Source organism: Bipolaris maydis (assembly GCF_028858645.1).
Source record: "Bipolaris maydis strain C4 unplaced genomic scaffold PSV08scaffold_7, whole genome shotgun sequence".
Lineage (NCBI taxonomy): Eukaryota > Fungi > Ascomycota > Dothideomycetes > Pleosporales > Pleosporaceae > Bipolaris > Bipolaris maydis.
The window spans coordinates 324,218-347,722 of NW_027093863.1; the positions used below are offsets into that span (position 1 = coordinate 324,218).

At 50.7% G+C, this 23,505-nt stretch overlaps 10 protein-coding genes across 10 annotated transcripts; 5 read left to right on the forward strand and 5 right to left on the reverse strand.

Annotated features, from left to right (window-relative positions):
- Positions 1–209: 209 nt before the first annotated feature.
- On the reverse strand, positions 210–2,844 carry PSV08DRAFT_409704 (fungal-specific transcription factor domain-containing protein; the record flags this gene model as incomplete). The annotated part of the gene is made up of 5 exons (XM_014227360.2): positions 210–1,337; positions 1,391–1,714; positions 1,762–2,443; positions 2,509–2,609; positions 2,662–2,844. 5 exons carry the CDS (start codon positions 2,842–2,844, stop codon positions 210–212), a joined length of 2,418 nt encoding a protein of 805 aa, XP_014082835.2.
- A 275-nt stretch (positions 2,845–3,119) lies between these two features.
- Positions 3,120–7,440, forward strand: PSV08DRAFT_401815 (amidase signature domain-containing protein). The gene is made up of 8 exons (XM_014227358.2): positions 3,120–3,702; positions 3,755–3,855; positions 3,905–4,786; positions 4,849–5,347; positions 5,583–5,599; positions 5,920–6,152; positions 6,242–7,140; positions 7,195–7,440. Exons 1-8 carry the CDS (start codon positions 3,439–3,441, stop codon positions 7,360–7,362), a joined length of 3,063 nt encoding a protein of 1,020 aa, XP_014082833.2. The 5' UTR covers positions 3,120–3,438; the 3' UTR covers positions 7,363–7,440.
- A 258-nt stretch (positions 7,441–7,698) lies between these two features.
- Positions 7,699–8,847, forward strand: PSV08DRAFT_297440 (uncharacterized protein). The gene has a single exon (XM_066092616.1). It carries the CDS (start codon positions 7,755–7,757, stop codon positions 8,718–8,720), a length of 966 nt encoding a protein of 321 aa, XP_065949083.1. The 5' UTR covers positions 7,699–7,754; the 3' UTR covers positions 8,721–8,847.
- Positions 8,848–8,895: 48 nt separating this feature from the next.
- Positions 8,896–10,616, reverse strand: PSV08DRAFT_390289 (cytochrome P450; the record flags this gene model as incomplete). Its single annotated transcript, XM_014227355.2, has 3 exons — positions 8,896–9,611; positions 9,673–10,190; positions 10,241–10,616. The coding sequence occupies 3 exons, from the start codon at positions 10,614–10,616 to the stop codon at positions 8,928–8,930; spliced, it is 1,578 nt and encodes a 525-aa protein (XP_014082830.1). The 3' UTR covers positions 8,896–8,927.
- Positions 10,617–11,780: 1,164 nt separating this feature from the next.
- PSV08DRAFT_180149 (uncharacterized protein) lies at positions 11,781–12,998 on the forward strand (the record flags this gene model as incomplete). The annotated part of the gene is made up of 3 exons (XM_014227354.1): positions 11,781–12,030; positions 12,078–12,498; positions 12,554–12,998. The coding sequence occupies 3 exons, from the start codon at positions 11,781–11,783 to the stop codon at positions 12,996–12,998; spliced, it is 1,116 nt and encodes a 371-aa protein (XP_014082829.1).
- Positions 12,999–13,493: 495 nt separating this feature from the next.
- Positions 13,494–14,881, reverse strand: PSV08DRAFT_401817 (Pre-mRNA splicing factor-domain-containing protein). Its single transcript, XM_014227353.2, has 2 exons — positions 14,740–14,881; positions 13,494–14,693 (listed from the first exon to the last, which is right to left on the reverse strand). Exons 1-2 carry the CDS (start codon positions 14,748–14,750, stop codon positions 13,589–13,591), a joined length of 1,116 nt encoding a protein of 371 aa, XP_014082828.1. The 5' UTR covers positions 14,751–14,881; the 3' UTR covers positions 13,494–13,588.
- Positions 14,882–14,993: 112 nt separating this feature from the next.
- On the forward strand, positions 14,994–15,287 carry PSV08DRAFT_297460 (uncharacterized protein; the record flags this gene model as incomplete). Its single annotated transcript, XM_066092617.1, has 1 exon — positions 14,994–15,287. A coding segment is annotated over exon 1 (178 nt), but the record flags the coding sequence as incomplete, so codon positions are not given.
- A 71-nt stretch (positions 15,288–15,358) lies between these two features.
- Positions 15,359–16,175, forward strand: PSV08DRAFT_297463 (uncharacterized protein). The gene has a single exon (XM_014227352.2). The coding sequence runs from the start codon at positions 15,500–15,502 to the stop codon at positions 16,109–16,111; it is 612 nt and encodes a 203-aa protein (XP_014082827.2). The 5' UTR covers positions 15,359–15,499; the 3' UTR covers positions 16,112–16,175.
- A 167-nt stretch (positions 16,176–16,342) lies between these two features.
- On the reverse strand, positions 16,343–17,357 carry PSV08DRAFT_362180 (SYF2 splicing factor-domain-containing protein). Its single transcript, XM_014227351.2, has one exon. The coding sequence runs from the start codon at positions 17,337–17,339 to the stop codon at positions 16,377–16,379; it is 963 nt and encodes a 320-aa protein (XP_014082826.2). The 5' UTR covers positions 17,340–17,357; the 3' UTR covers positions 16,343–16,376.
- A 316-nt stretch (positions 17,358–17,673) lies between these two features.
- Positions 17,674–21,726, reverse strand: PSV08DRAFT_202408 (uncharacterized protein; the record flags this gene model as incomplete). The annotated part of the gene is made up of 1 exon (XM_014227350.2): positions 17,674–21,726. One exon carries the CDS (start codon positions 21,724–21,726, stop codon positions 17,878–17,880), a length of 3,849 nt encoding a protein of 1,282 aa, XP_014082825.1. The 3' UTR covers positions 17,674–17,877.
- Between the last annotated feature and the right edge of the window lie 1,779 nt (positions 21,727–23,505).

Consider the following 23,505-nt stretch of genomic DNA (forward strand, 5'->3'; position numbering starts at 1 on the left):
GATTGTGGTGTTTGAATAAAGTTTTTCTGTCTTCACTATTCAGAGGTTGCGGGAGAAGTACATACGTTGAACTGAATGTGAAACGTAAATATGGAAAAAGTAAAATTATCGATAGTCGTCTCTATGTAAATATTTTACCTCGTTTGTATTCCGAATCTTAAAGTCCGTAAGTGATGCCTGTAATACATACTAACAACTCCAGACTCCCTTCACCTATATCCCCCGAAACTCCACTGGTTCATATCCACCATCCCCTCCCCATTTGTCTGCATCGCAGCATCCTGAATGGGATCCACCCCATAGAACCCGGGGCCCTCCTCCGCCGTCCAACTCATCTCCGCCATCCCGCATCCCATCCCATCGCCTCTGACCTCCACATTCTGCATCTGCGCCTCCTCATCCCTCACCATCTCATTCCACATCCTCCACCCCTGCCAACCCCCCGGCGCCTCCTCATCAACCTCCATAAACGCCTCTTTGACCGCATCCGTCACCATATGCGACAGCGTCTGTTTACTACCCCTCCTCCCTTCCCCCGTCTCCTCATACCCCTTCCGCTGTCCCAGCCCCTGCAAGCTCGACTCCGCATCAACATCCAACTGCAGCGGTCTCGCGCCGCTCGTTCTCAGCGCATTCGTCGCATTAACCACCGTTTTAAACAAACTACCAGATAACGCATCAAAGATATCGCGATACTTGACGGCGCCCGGCCATTTCTCACCGAAGATGGTGAGGATCTGCGAGCACGCGCGGGTCGCTTCGAGGACGTCGTAGGAGAAGAGTGTGCGGTCGCGCCAGATACAATACACAAGCGTTAGACCGGCTACGAAGCACGAGTGCAGCGATATCATGGTGTAAGTCAGCGTTTTATTCTGGCTGAGTCGCTTGTATGCGTTGCAGGCGCAGGCGGCGGAGCGGGCGCACGTTATGAAGCGTGTATCTGAAGTATCGAGGGTGGGCAGGAAGACGGTGAAGAGGAAGAGCATTGCTTTGTGGTATTGGACGCCATAGAAGTCACGGGCGTCGAGGTATGCGCTTTCCGGGTCGTACATCCAGGTTATCTTGTTTTCCTTTTTGGGGGTTTGTGGGCAGGTGCGAAGCCAGGTGTCAAGGTCGTTGCGGATCGAATTCATTTTTTGGTCGAGTTTGGCACGCTGTTCAAAGGTGCCGGCGAAGACGTCGCGGTCGACGCGGAAGACTGTCTTGTGGATTCGAGATTGGATTTGGTCGAGCTTGATGATGTGGATGAAGGGCTCGATGTTGGACCATTGGGTTTTGTGGGCTTCGGGGGCTTCTTGGTGTGTTAGAGTCCAGAATTCTGGGCTAGTGCTGGGAAGCTTTGGGAAGAAGTCAGTCAAGGTTTTCTTGTGATGTTTGGTCGCTGGCATACCTCGACATTGATGTCTCGATCGGCAATGGCAAAAGCACGGCCAAGAACGATGCTAGTCACTCGATCGAGACAGTAACACGACCAGAATGCTCGGCGTCGAATCTCAGCATCTCTTGCTTGTTCAGGAGAATACACCACGCTTCTCTTCCTGTGTAAGCCCATCTCTATACAGACGGACGTCGCATATCGGATCTGAGACCAGGCGCCTGCTCCATATGGAGACCGCTGTCCATGTACTCCAAGCAGTATAAGAAATTGAACAGTTGCGAGGTTATGCTGAGCTAATATGTAATCCATTGGCTCTGTTGCGGCAACAAGGTGACTCTAAAGCTGGTGAGAACGATACGACCATTTACACTCGTTTGACTTACCTCAGGATCAACCCCACATGGCTTCTGGGTCAAAGACAAAAACCTAGCTGTAATGGCATACATGAGGTGAAAGATACTGCGTTCAATGATAGACAAAGCACCTTGAACATACTGCTTCTCGAAGAGCTTTGTATATACCACGCGATCTAGTAATGGCCAGCGTGTATGTATACGTTCAAAGAAGACATCAAACAGCACACGTGCCTGTTGCCTCTCGGGGAAATCAATGGTATGGTCATCTGAATGCGCAGACTCAGGAGGCGGGGGTGGCCTCGCAACCGTGGGAGGTTGAGCCGTCTGGTTAGCATGCTGGCCGGCTGCTCTCTTGCCCGAACTCCGAAAAATTGAAGACTGTATGATGCGAGCAATGGTGGCACCAGAACTAGAGCCTACATAGTAGGGCTCAGAAGTCGTGTCAGTAGTTCCAGATGCGCATAGAGAGAGGTAGGCTACGCCGTCAACGAGCGAAGTCCTATCTTCACCTTCGAGGTCATCCGAGAAATAGTCGTCTCGAGATTCACGACGTGCTTCATTTGACTGAAATTGAGGGGCCGATGCCTCCTCGGTAGTCGCAGGAGGCACAACGTGAACCATATCCGAGCCATTGTCATAATGATCCGAAGCATGGTCTGGAAGACGAGCCTCCAGAAACGCAATGCGTTCTTCCAAGGCAGTTATATAACTGACTAGCTAGTCAGATACCCAACATGTAAACATCTAAAAAAAGTATTTGGGTAAAGGACCTACGCCGACTTGCCACCAGGATACTGGGGCCGCAGGGTTCTCTCGTATGCACAAGCTACGCCAGCTCGCTCGCAAGACCTGCATACTGGACGCGCGCCGTTGCACTGCAAGAGGCTTAGTCAAGAGGTGCTGTTGTGAAACCCTCAAATGACGTACTCGTTGCTTTCTTCGCTTGCATCTCTTGCAGGCCAAGGCGACTCGAGGCTTCCTCGCTGCAGCGGGCTGTGTGCCTACACCTGTGCTATTTGATGGGATCTCAGTAGCAGTAGAGGATGCAGGTATGTGGTCGTCGGCTGATCCAGAGGGGCTCAGGAGGCTCTCTGCGTAGGATTGCGACATGACCTTTTTCGGGTTGAAATTACCACAGTGTGTAGTAGTCGAGAGCCCTGGAATCATCGGCCTCAACCTCGCACTGCGTATTCGGATGCATTACGCCTTTCACGTGCGACGATCGCTCAGGGTACACGGCATACACAAGCCGAAGTGTACCTTATCGTGATTCCTTGCAGAAGGGGGCGAGATAAGTCGTCATGTGATCTCTTATCTCGGCTGCAGCCTTCCTCTTGGTCGCGGAGACTGTTGACCAGATCGGTAACGCTGACGTTCGCTGCCACAACGACGTCGCGTGCTTGCACTGTATTCCTATCTCAGCCCCTGTCCTTTATCGCATCCCAGGAGGCTTGGACGCAGCTCGCGCATTTAGGGCAACATGTTACATCGGCTGAAAATGCGCCGATGGAGGCGACGACAAGGGGGTCTGGCCAGTTCTAACGCTCCATTGGTGTATGTCGACTGCGTGAACCATCTGGAGTCGGGACGAGCTTAATCATTTCGACATATGAGCGGCCATGATCCACAGATGTAAAGATGAGGACGGACTGCTTTTTCTGCAAATAGTCAGGCCTGTCTATTCAGACCATTACTGAATTCACCATGGGCAAATTCGAAATGCCAACGAAGCGGCAGATGACGGCACCTTTCCAATCAAAGGATGCTTTTGTCGACTTTCTCAGGGCTCCTCGCGTCAACGACGGTCATGTTGCTATCGGAGACGAGAAATGGTCGAACAAGGATCTCGAGCCGACACCAGTCGAACAGAGGACTTGGACTTGGTACAGTCTGCCTCTGTACTGGTTTTCCAACAAATTTTCCCTTGTCGGCTGGAATACTGGCTCTTCACTTGTAGCGGTTGGTCTGGTACGTTATCTAGTAAGGCTAGTTATAGGACGCAGACTAATAACGTGTGTAGACATGGCAGACATCTTTCGCATCAGCGTGTGTTGGCGCTCTACTCGCGGCTATAGTGGTCGTTCTGATGGCTCGCCCGGGTGCTAAATACCATATCGGATTGTAAGTAATAATCTCGTACGCATTTACTACTTTGGCTCACCATGTGCAGTCCCGTCCTTGCACGCTCCGTCATGGGCATGTATGGTTCCTACTTCTTCGTCTTCATCCGGGCCATCGTCTGCATCATCTGGTACGGCATCCAGACCTTTTACGCCGGCAACCTCTTGTCCGTGATGCTACGCTGCATCTTTGGCAGTTCCTGGGAAACCCTTCCGAACACGCTTTCGCCAGGTGCCGCCGTGACATCGAAGCAGCTGTTGACCTTCTTCATGGCTTGGCTCATGCAATTCCCTTTTATGTGGGTTCATCCGACCCGCATCCATTACGTTTTCACCGTTAAGGGAATCATCATGCCTGTTGCAGCTTTTGCGGTTTTCGGCTGGTGCATGGCAAATGGTGGCGGACTTAACTCCATGGATCTCGCCCACGAGACGAGTAAAGCTTCCTCATCCATTCCTTTGGGTTGGAGTATCATGGCTGGTATCAACACTATTTTCGGTGCACTGTCGCCCATGCTGGTGAACCAGCCCGATCTTGCCCGCTACTGCAAGAAGCCCCGCGACGCAGGCTATCTACAGGGTGTCAGTGTGTTCGTCTCTGCCATCATCGTCTTTTTCCTCGGTATGGCTTCAACGACATCGATGCAATCAGTCTACGGCGTAGCATACTGGAATATTTGGGATCTCTTCGACGCTATACTCGACCATCACTTTGGTGCTGGCGCACGCGCAGCAATCTTTTTCGCCTCACTGGCATTCTACTTTGGGGTTTTTGCGACAAACTTTGGCGCAAATTCTATTCCGTTTGGCTCGGATATGACTGGTCTATTCCCCAAATGGCTCACGATCCGCAGAGGACAGATACTATGTGCTCTTCTTGGAATCGCTGTGCAGCCATGGCAGCTCATGGCCAATGCATCTGCTTTCCTCAGGTAAGACAGCTACAGAAGTCGCTGGTTTACTGCAGAAGAACATGCAACTAACAATTGAATAGCTTCCTTGGATCTTATAACATCTTTATGGCTCCTCTCTGCGCCGTCTTGATTGTCGATTACTTTATCGTGCGCAAGGGCAACATCCACGTTCCCTCGTGCTACGACGGCAGAAAAACAAGCCTGTATTGGTTCTGGTCTGGGATCAACTGGTGTGGAGTAGTCGCCTGGATACTAGGCACCACCATGGGTATCCCAGGTCTCATCGGTCAATACCAACCCCAGATCATTTCCATGGCCGCACAGAACATGTACCGTATGGGCTGGATCCTCACCTTCACCACTGCGGCAACGGTATATTATGTCACATTTCTCTTCATCAAGCCGCGTGTATTTCCTGTTGGACGCGAAAGCACGCCGTTTGAGTGGGAGTGGTTAGGCAACGACGGTCGTGAGGGATTTTTCGAGGGAGAGGGAGATCGTGGAGAAATTTACGTTGCTGCTACGCCGCCCATGACGGACGCAGGGGATGATATTGAGGTTGGAGGCAAATCACTGAAGGTGAATTATTGAGCTGTAGCAAGGAAATCCGTTAGTAACACTGTATGTTGTGTGATGGTATCATCGAATTTCGCAAATCACACTTTGTCCAATATTGCATACATCCACTTTGCGCATATCAATCATTCTATTACATACCTCCTCCGTCAACCGTTGGAAACAGCTCCATACCCAATACACTTGCTCCACAGAAAACTCCAAATCGTCTCCACTGCGATGCTTCCATATCTGGTAGGCGGGAAAGTTGGAGGTGTGTGTTCGGAATACAATCGTCCGATAAGCGGGACGACCGTTATCGGCCGTCATCGCACTTGTACTACCACTAACGCCTCAATGGGGAAACCCGCACGTTGTGACCGGCAGGCGACACGGTGTGTCTGACGGCTGCCTATCGTACTAAACGGAGCACTTAGGCCGAGGATAACATGCTCGGCACGACTTCCTTCAATATACATTTGTTGCGCATAGGTGTATTGCTTGGAAGGGAAAAGGGAAATTATTTCATCATTTCTTAACTTCCAGAGTCTTTGCTGCCTTGTAGTTGAAGATTGATACTGTGACCTGGAATATAGCGATACGGTTGACAAGATGAGCCCCGAACTCTACCAGCTGACAGCCACGGAAGTGGCAAAGAAAATACAGCAAGGCGAAGTCACAGTAGAAGAGTATGCAAAGTCACTCTTGAAGCGCATCGAGGCGCGGGACGAGGTCGTCAAAGCATGGGCGTATCTCAATCCCGAGCACGTGATTGAGCAGGCAAAAGCACTGGATGCTGTTCCAAAAGATGAGCGCGGCCCGTTGCACGGTGTTGCAATTGCTGTCAAGGATGTGATTTACACAAAAGGCCAGTTTGATCTCAATGTTTTTCGCTGCACCTTGGCTGACGATTTGTAGATATGCCGACACAATTCAATTCACCAATTTACGCCAATGATGCACCAAAAGTAGATGCCGGATCCATTGCTGTACTGCGTAAATCCGGTGCGCTTATATTCGGAAAGACGACAACGACGGAATTCGCTGCAACAACCGCAGGCCCCAAGACGTGCAACCCACACGACTCGAATCGTACGCCTGGTGGCTCTTCATCAGGTTCTGGAGCCGCGGTGGGAGATTTCCAAGCACCCATCGGTCTGGGTACGCAAACGGGCGGCAGCACTATCCGGCCCGGTTCATACAATGGAATCTACGCTCTCAAGCCTACGTGGAATTCAATCACGCGCGAAGGACAGAAGATTTACTCACTGATACTTGACACACTTGGCCTCTATGCTCGCAGTGTAGCGGATCTAGAGCTCCTAGCCGATACTTTTGCCATCCACGATGACGCCCCAGTCCCATCAGATTTTACTGTCAAAGGAGCAAAGTTTGCGGTTCTCAAAACCATGGTTTGGCCGCAGGTAGGACCGGGTACTGCTGCTGCGCTCGACAAAGCCGTTTCCCTACTACGCGTGCATGGAGCCGAAGTAGAGGAGGTTTCGCTGCCAGAGCACCTCAATGATCTCCCATCATGGCATGCGACAGTGCTGAACTCGGATGGCCGGACAGCGTTTTTGCCCGAATACACAGTGGCCAAGGACAGGATTTCAGAGCAGTTAGTAGGGCACGTGGAGAACAGCAAAAAAATTACGCGCAAGGCACAATTGGAAGCGTTTGATAAGATAGCAGCAGCAAGGCCGGTAGTAGATGAGCTGCTTGAAAAGTATGCCGCGGTGCTGACGCCAAGCGTGCCGGATGAGGCGCCACTGGGTATTGAGAAAACTGGTAGCGCGGCGTTTTGTTTAATTTGGACGGTAAGTTTTCTTTCTGTACTCAAGCTACAAGAGTTGTTATTGATCTAGGGACAGGCACTGCATACACCGGTGGTCAACGTGCCGGGCTTCAAGGGACAGAATGGTATGCCGATTGGCATCTCGCTCGTGGCACCGCGATACTATGACAGACGGTTGCTAGCAGTGAGTAAGGAAGTTGGAAAGATATTTGAGGCTGAGGGTGGATGGCAACGGTCGGTGTAGGTAGTTGGCCGAATTAGTGTGCATAGATGGAGAGATTGTCTACATATGTATATTTTACAATACACACGCACTAAGACTGACTTTCAGAAAACAATCTCATGGAGTTGGAAAAAATATGCGAAGTGGACGACGGAACTCATTACATCTGATCGCGATTAGGAGTATGCGTAATCACAGGATAAGACGGGTGTAGACTTCCTGTACCAAAGACCATCACCATACCGTATTTAGTCTAGTGTACTAATCGCGACGCGTCTACATCATCGATGCGCGTCTCTCTCGTCGCGACCAATTTCCCCTCAGTAGTCACTCATTCCACCCTAATCGTTTCCTTTCAACTTCAATCCTTTTTCTTTCTACACATTCGTTTGCTACACCACACAAACACCACCATGTCTCTAACCACTTTACCTTCACTTCCCGAACCCATTCTACACATAATTTGCATCTATCTCACACCCGATCGCCCTAGCGTCAACGACTCGGAACACGGCCAATCGCCCACACTCTATCGCCCAATAATAAGCCTCTCACTGACCGCGCATGCCCTAAATCGCATCTCGTCAACCCACATCGCGACAAACATGAGCCTGACATGGGGCACCGTCCGCTGGGACCTCTTTCTCCGCACCATCCAGGAAAACCCGGTCTACGCATCCACCGTCAAGTACCTCAAGCTCAGCGAGCTCAGCATAGACAAGCAAGATTTAATCCGACCGACAAAGTGGCAAGGCGGTCCGGAAGATGTCACAGAAATGTTCAAAGCACTATCCGGATTGCAAACGCTCTACTCGTCACACTGCAAGCTACTCTACCCCGGTTCCATCATCCATCGCCTCACGTCTCAAGAAATGCCGCTGTGGAAGACGCTAGAAGTTGTGCGATTCGACCATATCAATGTCTGGGGCGAGGACCGCATTGTGCAATTGAACTTGCATCGCGAACGCACAGAAGAGAATGAGGACGGTCAAGTGAGCAAATACACAGTAGAAAATGGACTGCTTACTGGCTCTCTGGCGCGCTTGGATATCCGTCAGTTTCACGCTATACCAGAGGTCACGAATGTGGTTGTTACTACGCGCGACTTTGAGGACGACGGGGATACAGAGGGGGATGCGGATTGGGTTGATGAGGATGCGGAGGTGGAGGGAGAGGAATGGAGTGATGATGATGATGAGTATGAGTATGAGAGCGAGAGCGAGGACAGCGAGTGGGATTCGGAAGATGATAGCGATTACGAGGATGATTGGGAGGCGGAGTATGGATTCAGTGTGCCTAGCACTCAGCCTGTGAAGGAAGCGCTGCCGACGCCGGTTGTTGGTTTGTCTGCTCCAGGGAAGAGTTTGCTGGATTTTTGAGACGAAAGGATGTGTGTGCGTTTTATGTGGCGTATGTTTTATTTAGAGGGGTTCAACATTGTATATTAGCAGATTTATCTTGTAGTATGTTTAATCGATTGGACTTGACTAGGTCCTTTGCAAAACAGATGCCTTGTTCGTTTTTACCCCATCCCTACAACCCTCATTACCATTTCCGTCAGAATTCGCAAGACACCCGCTCCCCGTTCAAGCCGGCCTAACAAACCTAACCATCACCTTTGGAGCCCCCGCGGTGAAATGATCCTTGATACCCTCCCAATAAGCATTGACATCCACCCCCTCATCAATGCATGCATCAAACTCGGCAATCACTCTCCCCACCACGCTCCTCAACTCCATCATTGCCAGCGCCTTACCCGCACAACTATACGGCCCCGTCGAAAACGGTATAAACGCCGCTCTATCCCGTACAAGCTCCGGCCGAGTAGTCCAGCGCTCCGGGATAAACTCATCAGGCGCAACAAAGTTCCTTGGGTCGCGAAACAGCGGGAAGAGCGGAATATGCACAATTGTGTTTCCGGGGATGAAGTGGCCGTTGATGTCCATGCCCTCGGGCGGCGTGACGCGCTGGGAGCCGAAGAAGACGGACGGCCATATGCGCAGCGACTCGTAGATTACGGCTTCGAGCAAGGGGAGTGGATGCTGGCAGTCGTAGTCGCGAGCGTTGGCGAGGAACTCTGTACGGATGGCGGTCATGTAGTGTGGGTGTGTGGCGAGGTGCATGAAGATGAAGGCTAGGGCTGTGGATGTTGTTTCACTGCCTGCGGAGATGATGAGGCGCGATTCGCCGAAGAGGAGTTCGCGGCCTTCGGGGGTCTTGGGCGTGGAGACTATGAGGTGAGAGATCAAGTCTGATCTTGCGTCTCGGACCTGGAGAAGTGTTGGTAAGGGTTGGATTGGGGGGCATGTTCATCACATGTATAGTACGTACCTTCATTCGTGCACGCATTTGGCTGACACTCCAGTCTCGCCACTCTTTCATAGGCCCGGCAAACGAGGTGAGTACTCCGATTGTGTTCATGAGCCACGGCATGTGATACATGTACCCCAGGGCTTGTACGCTGTTGGTAAACGTGGCGAGGATGCTTGCAGCGACGTCGCTCTGCTCACCCTTGATGAAGCCCATGGACTTTCCAAAAGCCAGTGCCGCCATGGCATCGTAGCTATAGTGTGAAGTGTATTCTGAGAGTGGAATGAGCTGCCCCTCTTCACTGCGAAGTTTCGCGAGTAGCTGGTCTGTGAAGCGTTCAACTTCTGGAGCATACGTAGAAAGCGACGTCTTGAACGCATTATCCCAGATCCGGCGTCGTTGGCGATGAAACGCCTTGTCACGATTCAAATGCAGCGACCTTTCCATTACATCGAAGAACGGTCCTTTGGTAGTTTTTGATCGGGTCCCAAGAATAGGTTGGATCGCTTCTGCATCGAATATGGTGAGTTCACGTGGTCCTGGTTTCGGTCAGCATTGCATCTGGAAGGAGGTACCAATCGTAACCGACCTGTCCTAACATAATCGCCATATTGCGTTTGGAGCCTTTGTAATACCCTGTGGTAGTGCAAGTCGCTATCCCATGTTTGTTTGATTGTCCACCATCGCGAGAGCTTCGCCCCCCAGGGTCCTGGGTAGTCTTTCAGGGGATGAAAGAAAGCGCGGTAGGCTCCTATGTACAACCATAGCGGTACCCAGAAGGAGCTCGTCACCACCGTCGCTGCGATGAAACCCGTGTAATATACGAGGATCCAATAGGTCGTGACTGCTAAGCCAATGATTGGAAGAGCCAGATGATCAACTTCCACTTTGCGCAGGACAGATTCGTGCAAGATAACAGCCGAGAGTGGTGCGAACACAAAGACAATAGTGAAAACCGACTCCATGGCTCGTTACGGGTAAAGCTCCGGTGGTGCGCCGGGCTGGTGGTGTCGCGATGAGTTGAGTGATGGTAGTAACAAAGAAACGGTGAAGGCGATAGCCGTTATACAATCGCCCTTTCACTAGTGAAGTCAATTGCTCTTTTCTGATCTCATTAGCTGCTTGACATATTAATGAATACGAACAAAATATACTAATTAGACAATCCAAGATACGCCTCTTCGCAGATCCAGCAAGGTGGTCGGTCGTGCAAAACGTGGAAGAGAAGACAATGTAACGTTTATGCGCCGGGGACCGCAGTCACACGTGGCGGCAACCTGTATGAGATATTGATCGGTAGTCCCGATAGCTGAACCAGGGTCTAATCCATTTCCCTAGTCAGTCTGCTCGTCAGACTGCACGCTTGTGTTAGTGTATCCCACAACCGGCATCTTTCCGCATTCTTTGCTGCTTACTCCACATGTTAGCTAAAAGCGTTGCGCTGCCGCACTTCGTCGTACACCATCGCACACCATCACACAGAATTCACTTGTGACTCACATTTGGCCAGGCTTGCAACTTGTCGATAACCGTGAAATTTTCTAGCGGTCCTGATTCATCTGGTTTTCAGTAAAATCAAAGCAGGTCATGAAACCCTTATTCTCTGAACAAGATCTCACTGGTCATCATAGAGGGGTGGAGCCGCTGGCAACGTGCTCCAACCCGTGATATGTAATCTCGGCACGTAAACCAGTCAGTAACCGAACAGGCGATATAACAGCTTGCGCAACGGCTAGCCTCCCCATGTAGGAACCCAGATGTCTGGAGCGGCCAGGTCAGCTCGGAGCAACCGCATAATTGTGGATATCATTGAATTCTTCTTGCGTCGTCATGGCAGCTCTGTCAATACTTCTACGCATTCACTACGAGGAAGAAGTATTGGAGAGGCGCACATTCGTAAGCGGCTTGCTCATTGCTGCGTCTTATGGTTTCACTGTTGAACATAAATGTTACACGAGCAATGGTCTTCTGGGTTTCACCGTGGTGAAATCGGTGGAAAGGTAACTCAAGCTCCCCACAAAGATAAGTTTGCTGCAGATCCGGGGGTATGGCCCAACTCCTGGAGGGTTCGCTTCCGTTTCGTATACTCTATCTCTTTTTCCAATCCCGAAAGTTCTCTTGGTGGTGTGATGAGTTCCGACAGAACGAAAGTGGGCGTTTTGCCTGTGCCTGATGATGGTAATCAAGATTTGGACGGCAAAACTGACCTTCAGAGGAGAATCATTGTGGTATATGTGGTTATGACAGTCTTTTCGTCTATGGTACTTGGATTGCGACTGTATACGCGCATCTTTATTCGTCGTTTGACTGGATTGGACGATGTACTGGTAGTTCTCAGCTGGCTGGGATGTGTCGCATGGCTAGTAATATGCTTCGAAGGTACAATCCATGGCACTCATTCGTCAACCATAACTGACATACTGTAGCATTCCAGTACGGCTTCGGCCAGCATCTGTGGAATGTGACCGTCCAACAACTGCAAGTCTACACAAAGATGCTCGTCGGCATAATGGTAGTCTATGTCTGGACGCCTGCGCTCGCAAAGCTTTCGTTGCTAGCCCTCTACTACCGTCTCAACCCGGATTTCACGATTCGCTCTTGTATCTACGCGTTAGCAGGTCTTGTATCTGGATATTCACTGGCAATCACTATTGTCGCTGCCGGCCCATGCAACCCACAATACCATAGCGACCAGAAATGCCTCACAGACCTCAACCTATTCATGGCCTGCATCAACATTATCACAGACTTCTTGATCCTGTGCCTGCCCGTACCAATGTTGCGTGCCTTGCAGCTGCCGATGAAACAAAAAGTCTTACTGGGATTAGTGTTCGCGTTGGGGTCCGGGTAAGGAGATGCGCACATCCACAGTCTCCATATGGTCCTATGCTAATATTGCCAGCGTGGTTGTCATCTCCACCGTTCGTATCATTTACGTCTACAGCATGATCAGCAATCCCGACTCAACTTACAATATCGCCAAAGCTTGCATATTCTCCACGATTGAACTCAACGGTGGCGTCATTTGCGCATGTGCCGCACTCCTGAAGCCCTTTATACAACGACATATGCCATGGATACTGTCTCTCTCGAGTCGAAACGGAAGCGGGAATCGCTCCAGAGTTCGGAAATTCAAGATGTTCAAGAAGCACAGCAATAGGGGAGAGTTTGAGCTACGTAGCACAAACGCAGAAAAAGATGCGCGCAAGCAGGCTAACAACAAACTGAATCGTCAAATCGAGGTGACCAGATCCTACAGTGTTCGGGATTCGAAGACGGGGAGAGACAAAAGCGATAGCATGGATGATTTATTTGCACCAACTGCCGGCTGGAACGGGGGTCGGTAGCTCCATGTGAATTGGAAAGGCCGTTCCAAGGGATTGTGTGGAAATTGTACTGGCTAAGGATTCCAGATGAATCTAGAGTCCATGTTAAGGACAAACTATGACAAGCATGAAATTCCCGATAATATCTTCTCGCTCTTCAGATAATCATCAAATCTACGGAGTGTGATGAGGTTGAAGGAATAGGGTAAGTGTCAGACGATGATTGGGGTCTTGGCGTTGCGGAGGAAAGGGGTTATTCGGACCAATGTGTGTCGAGGTGGTGGTGTAACCAGCATAGACTTTGCTCAAGGCAATGTCTTTGCCGCAGCTTTGGCTGCCATCAGCCTGAGACTGGATTAATAGCCATAGTTGAAAGATAGGCATCGTCGCTTGTTCTAGGCAACAACTGTTAAGTTCTGTCAGCCGTATGCTAGCATGTCTCGTCGCACAAGAAATGGTTCTTGCATCTACATCACTTGACAGTTCCAGACTTACGACTTATACAGGCGCACATTGAACTGTACTTTTGACGAAGAATACTTCACCAGGGTATCAATTTACCATCAATCTGCTTACAGGAACCATGCACCCATCAAACCCACCAGCTAACTCTAAGAGTCTATATCTGCTCTCAAGTTTGGACGCCCACGAGCAATGGCATCGCCCAAATCCATGTTGGACGCCTGTCCACGAATATTAGATATGAAGCGTCGCCCGCCATCCATGTTTTGTTTGTGCTTTGCTTCCTCTTCTGCATCCTTAATCTCCTGCTGTCGGACTCGTTCAGCCCGTTGCTCCTCCAACGATGCCGCTTCTGCTTGCATACTGGCGAGACGATCGGCTGCACTTTGGCGGGCTTCGGAATTGTCGACTTGTCTTCTGGGTGGACTGCGGTCACGTCTTCGGTAGTTATCGCGATCACGAAAGTCTCTACGATCCTCCCTGCGATCCTCCCTGCGATCCTCTCTACGATCCTCCCTCCTGGGCGGTGAACGTGTGCGCTCTCGCCGGCTACTGTGCTTGTGATATGGTGATCGTGACCGCGACCTTGACCGTCTCCTGTGGCTGTGGTGCTCGCGGTAGTGTTCACGGCGATGTCCACGATCTTCGCTTCTGCGTGGCGAACGCGATCGATTGTGTCGACTCCGATGCTTGTGTTCCCGATCTCTGCTCCTCTCTCTGTCCCTGTTTCGGTGTCTCCTCTCGCGTTCCTTCTCCTTCTCGCGCTTTTCAGCGTACTTGGCTTCCTTCTGAGCGTCTTTCATAGCCTTCAGTTGCATCTCCATCTTTTGCTTCTGGATCATGAGGAGTGGGTCTTGAAGGACCTTCTTTTGTGTATCGCGGGCGTTGTTTATATTCGCGCTGGGTTCACCAATACCACCAATGCCGACTGGTGCGCCTTTCTGCAGACTTTGCGTGTCGTTTGATTTGAGGAGGTTATCGATCCTGCGCTTTCCGAGAAGATAGCCCTCTCTTTCTTCCGTAATGCCGCTATCACCACTGGGGCCAGCATACATCCAGTCGACTCTTCGCTGCACGACCTTGCCACCAGACTCCGCCTGCAACTTTTGTAGTTCTTCAAGCGCAGCCTCCTCTTCGCGTTCTCGGCGAAGCTTGTCGATCAACTTGCGCTCCTCGAGAGCGGCTTTTTCTTCCTTCCATACTCTCTCCTGGTTCTTGAAGAGGTGGGGATGCCAACTTTTCTTCAAATTCAAACTGGACTAGTTAGTTTTGATACAGTCTATTGGAGCGAATGACTTACTCTCCACCCATGATTGCGACAAGTGTCCCGTGTGCGTCTGAATATGTGAATCTTGTGGTATTTTAGACGCGAATACAGTCGCACTGGATATATAATGCGCGCGCGAGTAGGAGGTTTTGGTTGTATTGGTAAGTCGAAGAATGATGGAAGGCTGGTACGCATCTGCGAAGATGCGCCACGGGATGCCAAGACGCGCTAAGCCAGGCCCCACCCAAAAGTTCACCTCCGCGGCTTCTCCGCAAAAGTTTCGAGCCAGCAGCTTGGAAATTCCTCAATACAGCACGTCTTTATTTATCGCAAACGAATTGGTTACGGCCTTTGGGGAAATTCTCCTTACTGGATTCTTAAATCAGTCAAATACAAACGAAAAATGGTGACGCGCAAACGGAACGAGTACCTCGACGTAGAGGAGAGCGAGGACGATGAGAGGGGCTATGATTCTGAGGAAGAGAGCAGAGCGCGCATGCTGCCAGCATCGAAACGCCAAAAGACAGACCATGATTCAGGAACAGAAGAAGACCAGGAAGACGAGAACGAAGATGCGAAATCTCAAGGCGACAACGACAACGCAGAAGACGAAGACGACGAGCCAAAACCCTTTGCCTCCAAGAGCGCCGAATTAGCCCATCTTGAGAAACTCGCCGCATCCCTTCCTTCTGAACTGAGACTACAATCCACGAAACTCGGCAAAGTGCTACCCCAATCTCCACTTAAAAAGGACAAATCCGGCGTCATATACCTCTCGCGCGTTCCACCATTCATGAAGCCCGCCGTTCTTCGTTCGCTATTGCAGCCCTACGGCGCTGTCGGTCGCATATTCCTCACTCCCGAATCCTCCACAGCGCGCACACAACGGCTGCGCAACGGCGGCACACGCCGCAAGCTCTTCCTCGACGGCTGGGTCGAATTCCTGCACAAGCGCGATGCCAAGTTCGTAGCCGAGAATCTCAATGCGCAGACCATGGGCGGCAAGAAGAGAGGCAGATGGCACGATGAAGTGTGGAATATCCGGTACCTGAGCGGCGTCAAGTGGCACAATCTTGTCGAGCAGATTCAAAACGAGAATGCGGAGCGCGCAGCACGACTCAGATTCGAAATTGCACAGGGCAAGAAGGAGAACAAGGCGTTCTTGGAGAACGTGGAGCGCGGCAAGGTGGCTAGTGGAATTGAGGCTACGCGAAGAAAGAGAGGTGAGGATCTGGATACCGATCAGAACGCGGCAGAGACAGCGGATGCGGTACAAGAAGCGGGTGAGAAACCCAAGAGGAGAAAGGGCAGACTCGAGTTCTCACAACATACAACGACAAGCAAGGCGATGAAGAAGCCGGAGCCGGGCCAGGACGTGAATAGAGTGCTCAGTAGTATGATGTGAAAAAAAGACACGACGGAGCATACCAAATCTAATAACAAGACCAAAGAAAAAGCTGTCCGATATTCCGAACCCTCCAGAATTTATATTCATGACTTGAAGACATCTTGATTTACCCAACCCCCCTTCCAAACGCCAAATTCTCTAATGCAACTCAAATCGACGCCCACCCTTTCAAACTTGAAAAAAAAAAACATAAAAAATGCTAGGGTATAATATTCACATCATTCTTTTCTCTTTCTCTCTCTCTTAAGATATCCCACCGGTACTATATAGCCGTCCCCCGCTCAAAGCTCTCGCGAATCTCCGTCGTATACCGATTATAAAACCTCGCAAGCTTGTCGTTGAACTGCTTGTTCTTCTGATTAATATACGTGACATCGCCCATATCCTGCTCGTCGCGTATGCCGCGCGCGGCACGCGCTTTTAAGCGAGCGCGCTCGCTCTTCTCGAGGTCCTCGACGAGGCGGTCCACGGCTTCCTTGCTGGGCTTGTGGTCGTGGCTGTAGGCTTCGTCGACGGGCGTGTTAATGCGGCCTTGGCTGTCGACGGTATAGATTTCGCCAGCATCGGTTTCGACGAGTTGGAGGAGGCCCGAGGATACTTGGGACTGGAGTTTTCTGGCCTTTTCTTCGGCGTAGGCTTCCATGTCTACTTTATTCATTTGGCCGATTTGTCGCTTGTATACTTTGTTTGCTTCATTTCTGTAGTCGGCAAAGGCTACGCCTTCCCTATTCTTGGCCTTCTTCTTTAGCCGCTTGTCCCAGCTCTCGCTCTCTTCGATGGTGTAGTCCCAGTTCCTCTTGCGCTCAAAGTCAGGGTCTTCGGACTTGAGAAGCTTGTATGAGGCTTTGTCGTGGGCAGCGCTCAGCTTGGAAATCTGTGCAAGACGCGCACTGCGGTCTTCGGCGTCGCGGACTTCGCGCTCTGTGGCTTTTCGGCCGCTGACTTTTTGCGCCTGGAGCGCCTTGAAGCGTGCCATTCGCGCAGCGAGAGCGGCTTTGGGGTCAGATGGTGTCGCCGTGGTAGCAACTGCATCTTCTTTCACGGCAGATTCCTGGTGTGTCGGTGTGTTGTCTGCTGATGTTTCGTTTACGGTCATGGTGGTCGATGGTGCTTCTTCGTTTGCTGTGGTTTGCGATGGTGCGACGGCGGTGGAGGATTCTTCGACCATTTTTTCAGAGACAGTAGTATTAGATGTCTCGTTATCTGGTTTAGGTACGTTCGTCATGCTTGGTGGGTTTGATGTGGAAATGTCGCGGCTCCTTCAACGAAATGTTGGATTGACGACTGCCAAGACTCTAGCGCGACTTTGTCTGCTATGCAATGTCGAGTCTGGGTTGACGTATGATGAACACGGATACCATGCTTTTCTGGAGACGTACGACAGGAATTGGGTCTGGAATCACAAAATCATGCACAATTCGAAACAGAATCTGATCTTGAGCTTGTTCATTCTCATTCTGGCCCAACAACCTGCAAATTCACTTACATCTTTCGTAGCAGTAACAACTCTTGCATGAATTGGCAGACATTGGCAGACATAAGTCAAGTCCACGGGGTTTAAAAAACAATAATCTTGATTCCTTGCAGTCATACATGAATGTCTTGTCTAAGTCTTGTGCTGAAACTAAGATGCAGTAAATCTACATGATACCCCATCAACCATTCTTTGCTGTGCCAGGCCTGCTATTTTTCCTACGCTAAACATACACGCAAAAAGGCCTTCGGTTAACGAAACTTGTAACAAGTAATCCACTCATATACTTCTAGATCGGCTCATCCCTAGGCTCAATAAGGACCTCGTTGACGCTGACATGATCCGGCTGCTTAAGCGCGTACACGATACTATCCGCAACATTCTCTGCATCAAGGACCTTGGCTCCACTCGGCTCGCCATACTTCTTCAATGCTTCTGGATCCGTGCTCATGCCTATTAGGTCAGTTGCGACGTTGCCTGGTTGTACAGAAGTGACCTTGAGACCCGTACCAGCAGTCTCAAGCCTCAGACTCTGCAATGTAGCTTCTACGAAGAACTTGGAAGCAGAGTAGACACCCAGACCAGGGAACACCTTTCGACCAGCATCTGAAGATATGGCGAGGAGGTGTCCTTTTCCACGCTTGAGCATCGAAGGCACGATGGCAGCGATGACGTTGAGAAGTCCCTTGCAGTTCACGTCAACAGTTTGGTTCCACTGGTCGGTATACGAGTTGGCCATCATGGTGAAGTACATGACTCCCGAGACATTGACAAAGATATCAACTGGTCCTAGCTGCTTCTCTGCTGCGGCGACCAGGGCTTCGACTTGGCTCTTGTCCGTAACATCGGTCTTCTGGGTGATGATCTTGCCCTCGCGAAACACAATGCTCTTCTTTAGATCTTCGAGAGCATCGAGGCGCCGTGCTGCAAGTGCGACATGGCAGCCTTCTCGCGCAAGAGCTGTAGCAGTAGCAGCACCAATACCAGATGAAGCACCCATGACAACAACAACCTTGCCGTAGAGCGGGCCCCTTCGTGGAAGGCGAGCCGAACCACCCGCAGCGTCTTGACGAACAGGAGGCTTTGGGAGCCAGCCTCGAGCGTACCAGTGACGTGTGTACGTCTCAAGAAGTACTTGGTCAACCTTTGGACGCTCCACAGTAAGACGAAGTGGCCGTGTCTTTGCGTTATCGAGCACTACAACGTCCCTCAAGAACTCAATACTGGGCATACCACTGCGGAGAATATCAACAGTGAACGCGCCATCACCACCCTTAGCGGCACCGCGCTTATCGTCCCAGAGTTGGATCCACTTTGTGAACTCTATGGGTTTAGTTGGGTAGCCCAGTTCATTGAGATCCTCAAAGACTTTGCTAACATCCACGGGGTCTGGATCGCCGATATGGAATATTGGTTGTTCGGTTTCGGTTTGGTTGCTTAGGTGGATGATGGCTTTGCTAACAAAGTCAACCGGTGTCATTTCTGCGCGCCAACCCTCGACATCCGGGTAATGACCGATTCTGATGGACTCGACAATCAGAGCTGTCAAGAGATCCCACGCGTTGGCAGCACCAGTTTCGCTGTGACCGCTGATTGTACCAATACGATGAATCTTAATGGGGAGACCCCTTCGACCAGCTTCCAAAGCGAGTTGTTCAGCGACCCATTTGGTTTGTCCATAACCATCAGCAAGCTTGACGACATCGTTGACATCAAGCATCGTGTCTTCTGACCACCCTTCCCGGCCTTTTGCGGGAAGAAGTACTCCGTTGGTTGAAATGTATTGTACCGTCACGCCGCCCTGGGCCGCAAGACGTAGGATTTCTCGTGTTCCGCCAACATTGGGCTTCTGCAGCGCAGCATAAGGGTACACCAAGTTGACAGTAGCGGCAGCGTGAACAATGACATCAAGGCGTTCGGCCAATTCTTTGAACGTATCAGGGGCAAGACCGAATCGCTTACGAGACAAATTTCCTGGGAGAATTTCCACACGCTCCATGATATTGTCACTCCAGAGGCCAAAATCCAGCAAGTTCCTACGTATCCTAGCGATGCCAGCAGGGATGTCATCTTGTGAAGAATCGGCGAATCGGACCATGCATATGATCTGAGCAGATGTACTTTCCAGCAGATCGCGGAGAAGGAAAGCGCCCAAGAAGCCAGTGACACCCGTGAGGAGCACGGTTTTGGCATCCTTAAGTGCACACACCTTGGCGTCTTTTGGTTGGATTTCTTTGTCCAAAACGGAGTCTGCACGTAATACAGCTGGGAGGTTTTCTTGCACCTCAGCAGTATGGCCATCGCGAATGGCACGAACTGTGTCCAGATGTCCGTTCAGGGTTGCAGGTTGGGCGAGACGTGCGACAGGTATCCGAAAACCGAAAGTGTTCGACAATCGTGCAGCCAGATCCGCAAGAAGAAGTGAATGGCCGCCGAGATCGAAGAAGTTATATTCAGGAGTGATCGAGCTTGGGCTGACATTCAGAATAGACGCCCAGATTTGGGTTATCTGTTCAATGGTAATCGGACTTTGTTCGTACTTGCGTGCACTCCCTGAAGGTGATGATGGTCTCGGGGGAGGTAGAGCCTTGAGGTTGACCTTGCCAGAAACATCACTTGTAGGTAGCTTATCCATCTCAACCCATAACGAGGGTATCATGTAATGAGCAAGATAGGTCATAAGCATGCGCCTAGCAGTCGAGCTACGCCCAGTTCTGTCAATCTCAAGCTCCGGGCGTTCTGCTGATGTGTTTTTGTCTCGCACAATGTATGCCACCAACTGGCGGTCAATACCATCCCCAAAAGCTATTACAGCACAATGGCTGACGGCCAAATGGCTCAGAATTGCGTTCTCAACCTTGCCCGGAACCACCGAATATCCACGAATTTTGATCATAGCGCCGACACGCCCCGTGATTTCGAGCAGGCCACTGGGAAGTATGCGTGCCTTGTCTCCAGTCCTGTACATTCTAGCGCCAATCTTGGAGCTGTATGGATTCCTGATGAAGGCTTTCTCAGTCGTCTCTGGAAGGTTAAGATATCCACGGGCAAGAAGGTGTCCACCAACGCAGAGCTCGCCATTTTCGCCATCATCTACCCTCTGGCCACTCTCATCCAAGATGTAGATGTACTTCTTGTCGATAAGCGGTGGACCTACAGGACAGTATGCAGCATCCTTGTCAATCTTCTCAAGCATATCCTTGATGTCGCCACATGCGATTTCGTGTGTCTCGCATGCGCTATAGACATTGAGCAAGCGGGCGTTGGGAAGGGCCTTGATACCACGGCGTGCAAGATCGGTTGTCACTACTTCGCCATTGAGCCAAACGGTCTTCAGATTCGGCAGCCGAGTCGCTAGCGCCTGGTGACACGCAAGAACAGCAGAGAATAGGGTTGGTGTGAAAAGAGTCTCGGTAATCTTCTTGGAGGCAAGCAGGTCGACCAGCATGCGCGGGTCGTAGCTTACATCGTCCGGAACGGCCACAACAGTTGCTCCCCGTAATAGCGGGCGTATGATTTCCCAAACGAAGAAGACATTGCAAGCCACACGGTCTCCCGGTTGTAGGTCAGATAGCCCGAATCGAAGGTTGTATGAAAGGACTGCTGCTTTGTGGGGGTTGGCGATACCTTTCGGCTTGCCAGTAGTTCCACTGGAATATGAAACAAATGCCAGGCGTTCCAAATCAGTCTCTTCAGGCAAAGGCTTCAGATCGGACTCGTCCAATTGGCCGTTCTTTTCTGAGCTGGTTTCATCCAGAACAACGAGCGGTATCGACCCCTTGATCTTCCCGACTTCTGCGCTGACAGTGACAATGACGGTAGGCTGTGAGTCCTCGAGAACATCGGCAAGGAGATCAGGAGGATAAGCCAGCTCCAGAACCAGAAATGCACCGCCTGCGCGGAGTGCTGCTAAGCAGGCGATTACATAGTCGGCGGATCGCGGCAACAGGACACCAACCAGGCTGTCACGGCCAACTCCATGACCCCGCAGCCGGTCAGCAAGCGCTGCAACTTTGTCGTGAAGCTCCTGGTATGTGTATGTGTTCTTGTCGTCTTCTAAAGCAACCAAGTTGGGGGTGGCCTGAACCTGCTGAGAGAAGAGTGCTGACAGGTCCTTGGTAGTATCGATGACAGACATGGTCTGAAAGTTTTCGGAGGAGGGGTAAAATGGAAAAGGGGATCCGCGGGCGACTGGTACTCGACGAGATATTTATTCGGTTGTAAACTCCATTCACAGAGCCAATAGCTCTCGTACAGGTAATCAAGAGGTAGGAAGTCTGGCTTACTGGGGCTCGTACAGCTTGCTAGTTCCAGCGCACGACACTTTTCTCGTCTCGGTGTGCGCACAGCTCTGCCGATAACGTCATCTACTAGCGTCAACTAACAATCCCACACCCCCATAATACCGCTCAGAAATGCGAATCGTTGAGGATCTTGGAGTGCGCCGCAGGACTGTTTGGTTGGTTGTTGACAGCTTGCAGCAACGCGATTCGTTTCTGTGTGGCCGTCTGCCGGTAATTGTGGGCAGCGCCAGCCTATGAACCCTCGCCAATGACGAACCGGCCCGCCAAAAAATGGCTTGACCCACGTCCCGTGGGGTTTGCGACACAACGTTCTAGCCGAGTGGCTTCCAGCGGGTCGGTGGGGTATCACGTTGGGATACTAAGGGTCCTGGGGTTCTGTTCTGGCATCTGAGTATCTTGCCAGTGCCCGCATGTCCGTGTAATAAAACGACAGCGCCGGTTTTGACCATCATGAAGCAACGTTGGGTGGTGGTGTTCGATTCTTCCTTTTTCTTCGAGAGTTTCCTACTCTTAAATTGGAATCCATGATGTGAAAAAGAACTCACAACGGAAAGTTGCTTGGGCTGACGCAATAATAATGTGTCGCGGTTATGATTTAAACATGTTTGCCCATAGTCAGTTCACAAACAGAACATATTGGCACTTACTGAAAACATCTGTGGCTTTCAGTAGCCACTTGTTGGCTTCCTGAAAGTCTTGCTAGCATATGAGGCACATAGAGTGGCACTGACAGGGTGTGTATGCTCAAGTTTCGATAGAGCTACGTCCATCGCACAGGATCTGCTGCTTTTCTTGAAGAAAAGGAGAGGTGTCCAAGCAGAGATCGTGAGTGGCAAGAATAGAAGACATGTAAAAGGGTGAAACAAGAGTAGGTGCGGGGAAGGCGCTCGGGTTACCCGTCCCGTTGAGCTTAAGTATTCCCCGCCAGCCTCTGACTAATGTTCCCGTTGTACGAGATTTATATTACGCTAGTAACGTGAGAGTAGGACAAGTGCCTTGCCATATGGGTAGATACTCGCTTCACGATCAGCAACGAAAACTGGAGAGAGCTTTAAGACGGCCATACTATTCGACAAACAGGAACAGTCTACCCAACTTGAGACATCGCATGAATCCATTCAGCCTTGCCATTTGGTACGACGCTGTCTAAACATCGACACCATACCAATAGGCAGCAATCCAAAGTCGACAACATTAAGACTGCCGAACGTGTCGATCATTTCTGGACCATACATCTGTGCGATCCATTTCCAATAAGCATCCATGCTATTCCAATTACCAAGGATGCCTCTTAGATTGGACTGACTCGATAGCTGAGTTATAGCCTGTGCAACCGACGTGCCGAGAGCAACAGGTTGTTCTTTTGGTCGCTCCAGCAATTTCTTGTAAGTCTTCACCAAGCTTGCCTTTCCCACGCTTCCAAAGACCTCGCGGTATTTGACAAACTCTTCGAAAGAGAAGAACTCATCAGTGTCTTTACGTTGCGAGACCGAATCGTCTACATTAGGACGCACAGTGTGCGGGTCTGCATTGTCGAACCTACGTTTGGCAGTGGCGTAGTCATCACGCTCTTTTTCCTCATACTCACCAAGCAAATCGTAAGGATTTTCTTT

Coding starts and splice junctions, on each gene's coding strand:
- PSV08DRAFT_401815 (XM_014227358.2), top strand. CDS start 3,439: ATGGGCAAATTCGAAATGCCAACGAAGCGGCAGATGACGGCACCTTTC. Junction 6,153..6,241: donor TGAGCGCGGCCCGTTGCACG/GTGTTGCAATTG, acceptor GACGATTTGTAG/ATATGCCGACACAATTCAAT. Junction 7,141..7,194: donor CGTTTTGTTTAATTTGGACG/GTAAGTTTTCTT, acceptor ATCTAGGGACAG/GCACTGCATACACCGGTGGT.
- PSV08DRAFT_297463 (XM_014227352.2), top strand. CDS start 15,500: ATGAAGCCCGCCGTTCTTCGTTCGCTATTGCAGCCCTACGGCGCTGTC.
- PSV08DRAFT_362180 (XM_014227351.2), bottom strand. CDS start 17,339: ATGACGAACGTACCTAAACCAGATAACGAGACATCTAATACTACTGTC.
- PSV08DRAFT_297440 (XM_066092616.1), top strand. CDS start 7,755: ATGTCTCTAACCACTTTACCTTCACTTCCCGAACCCATTCTACACATA.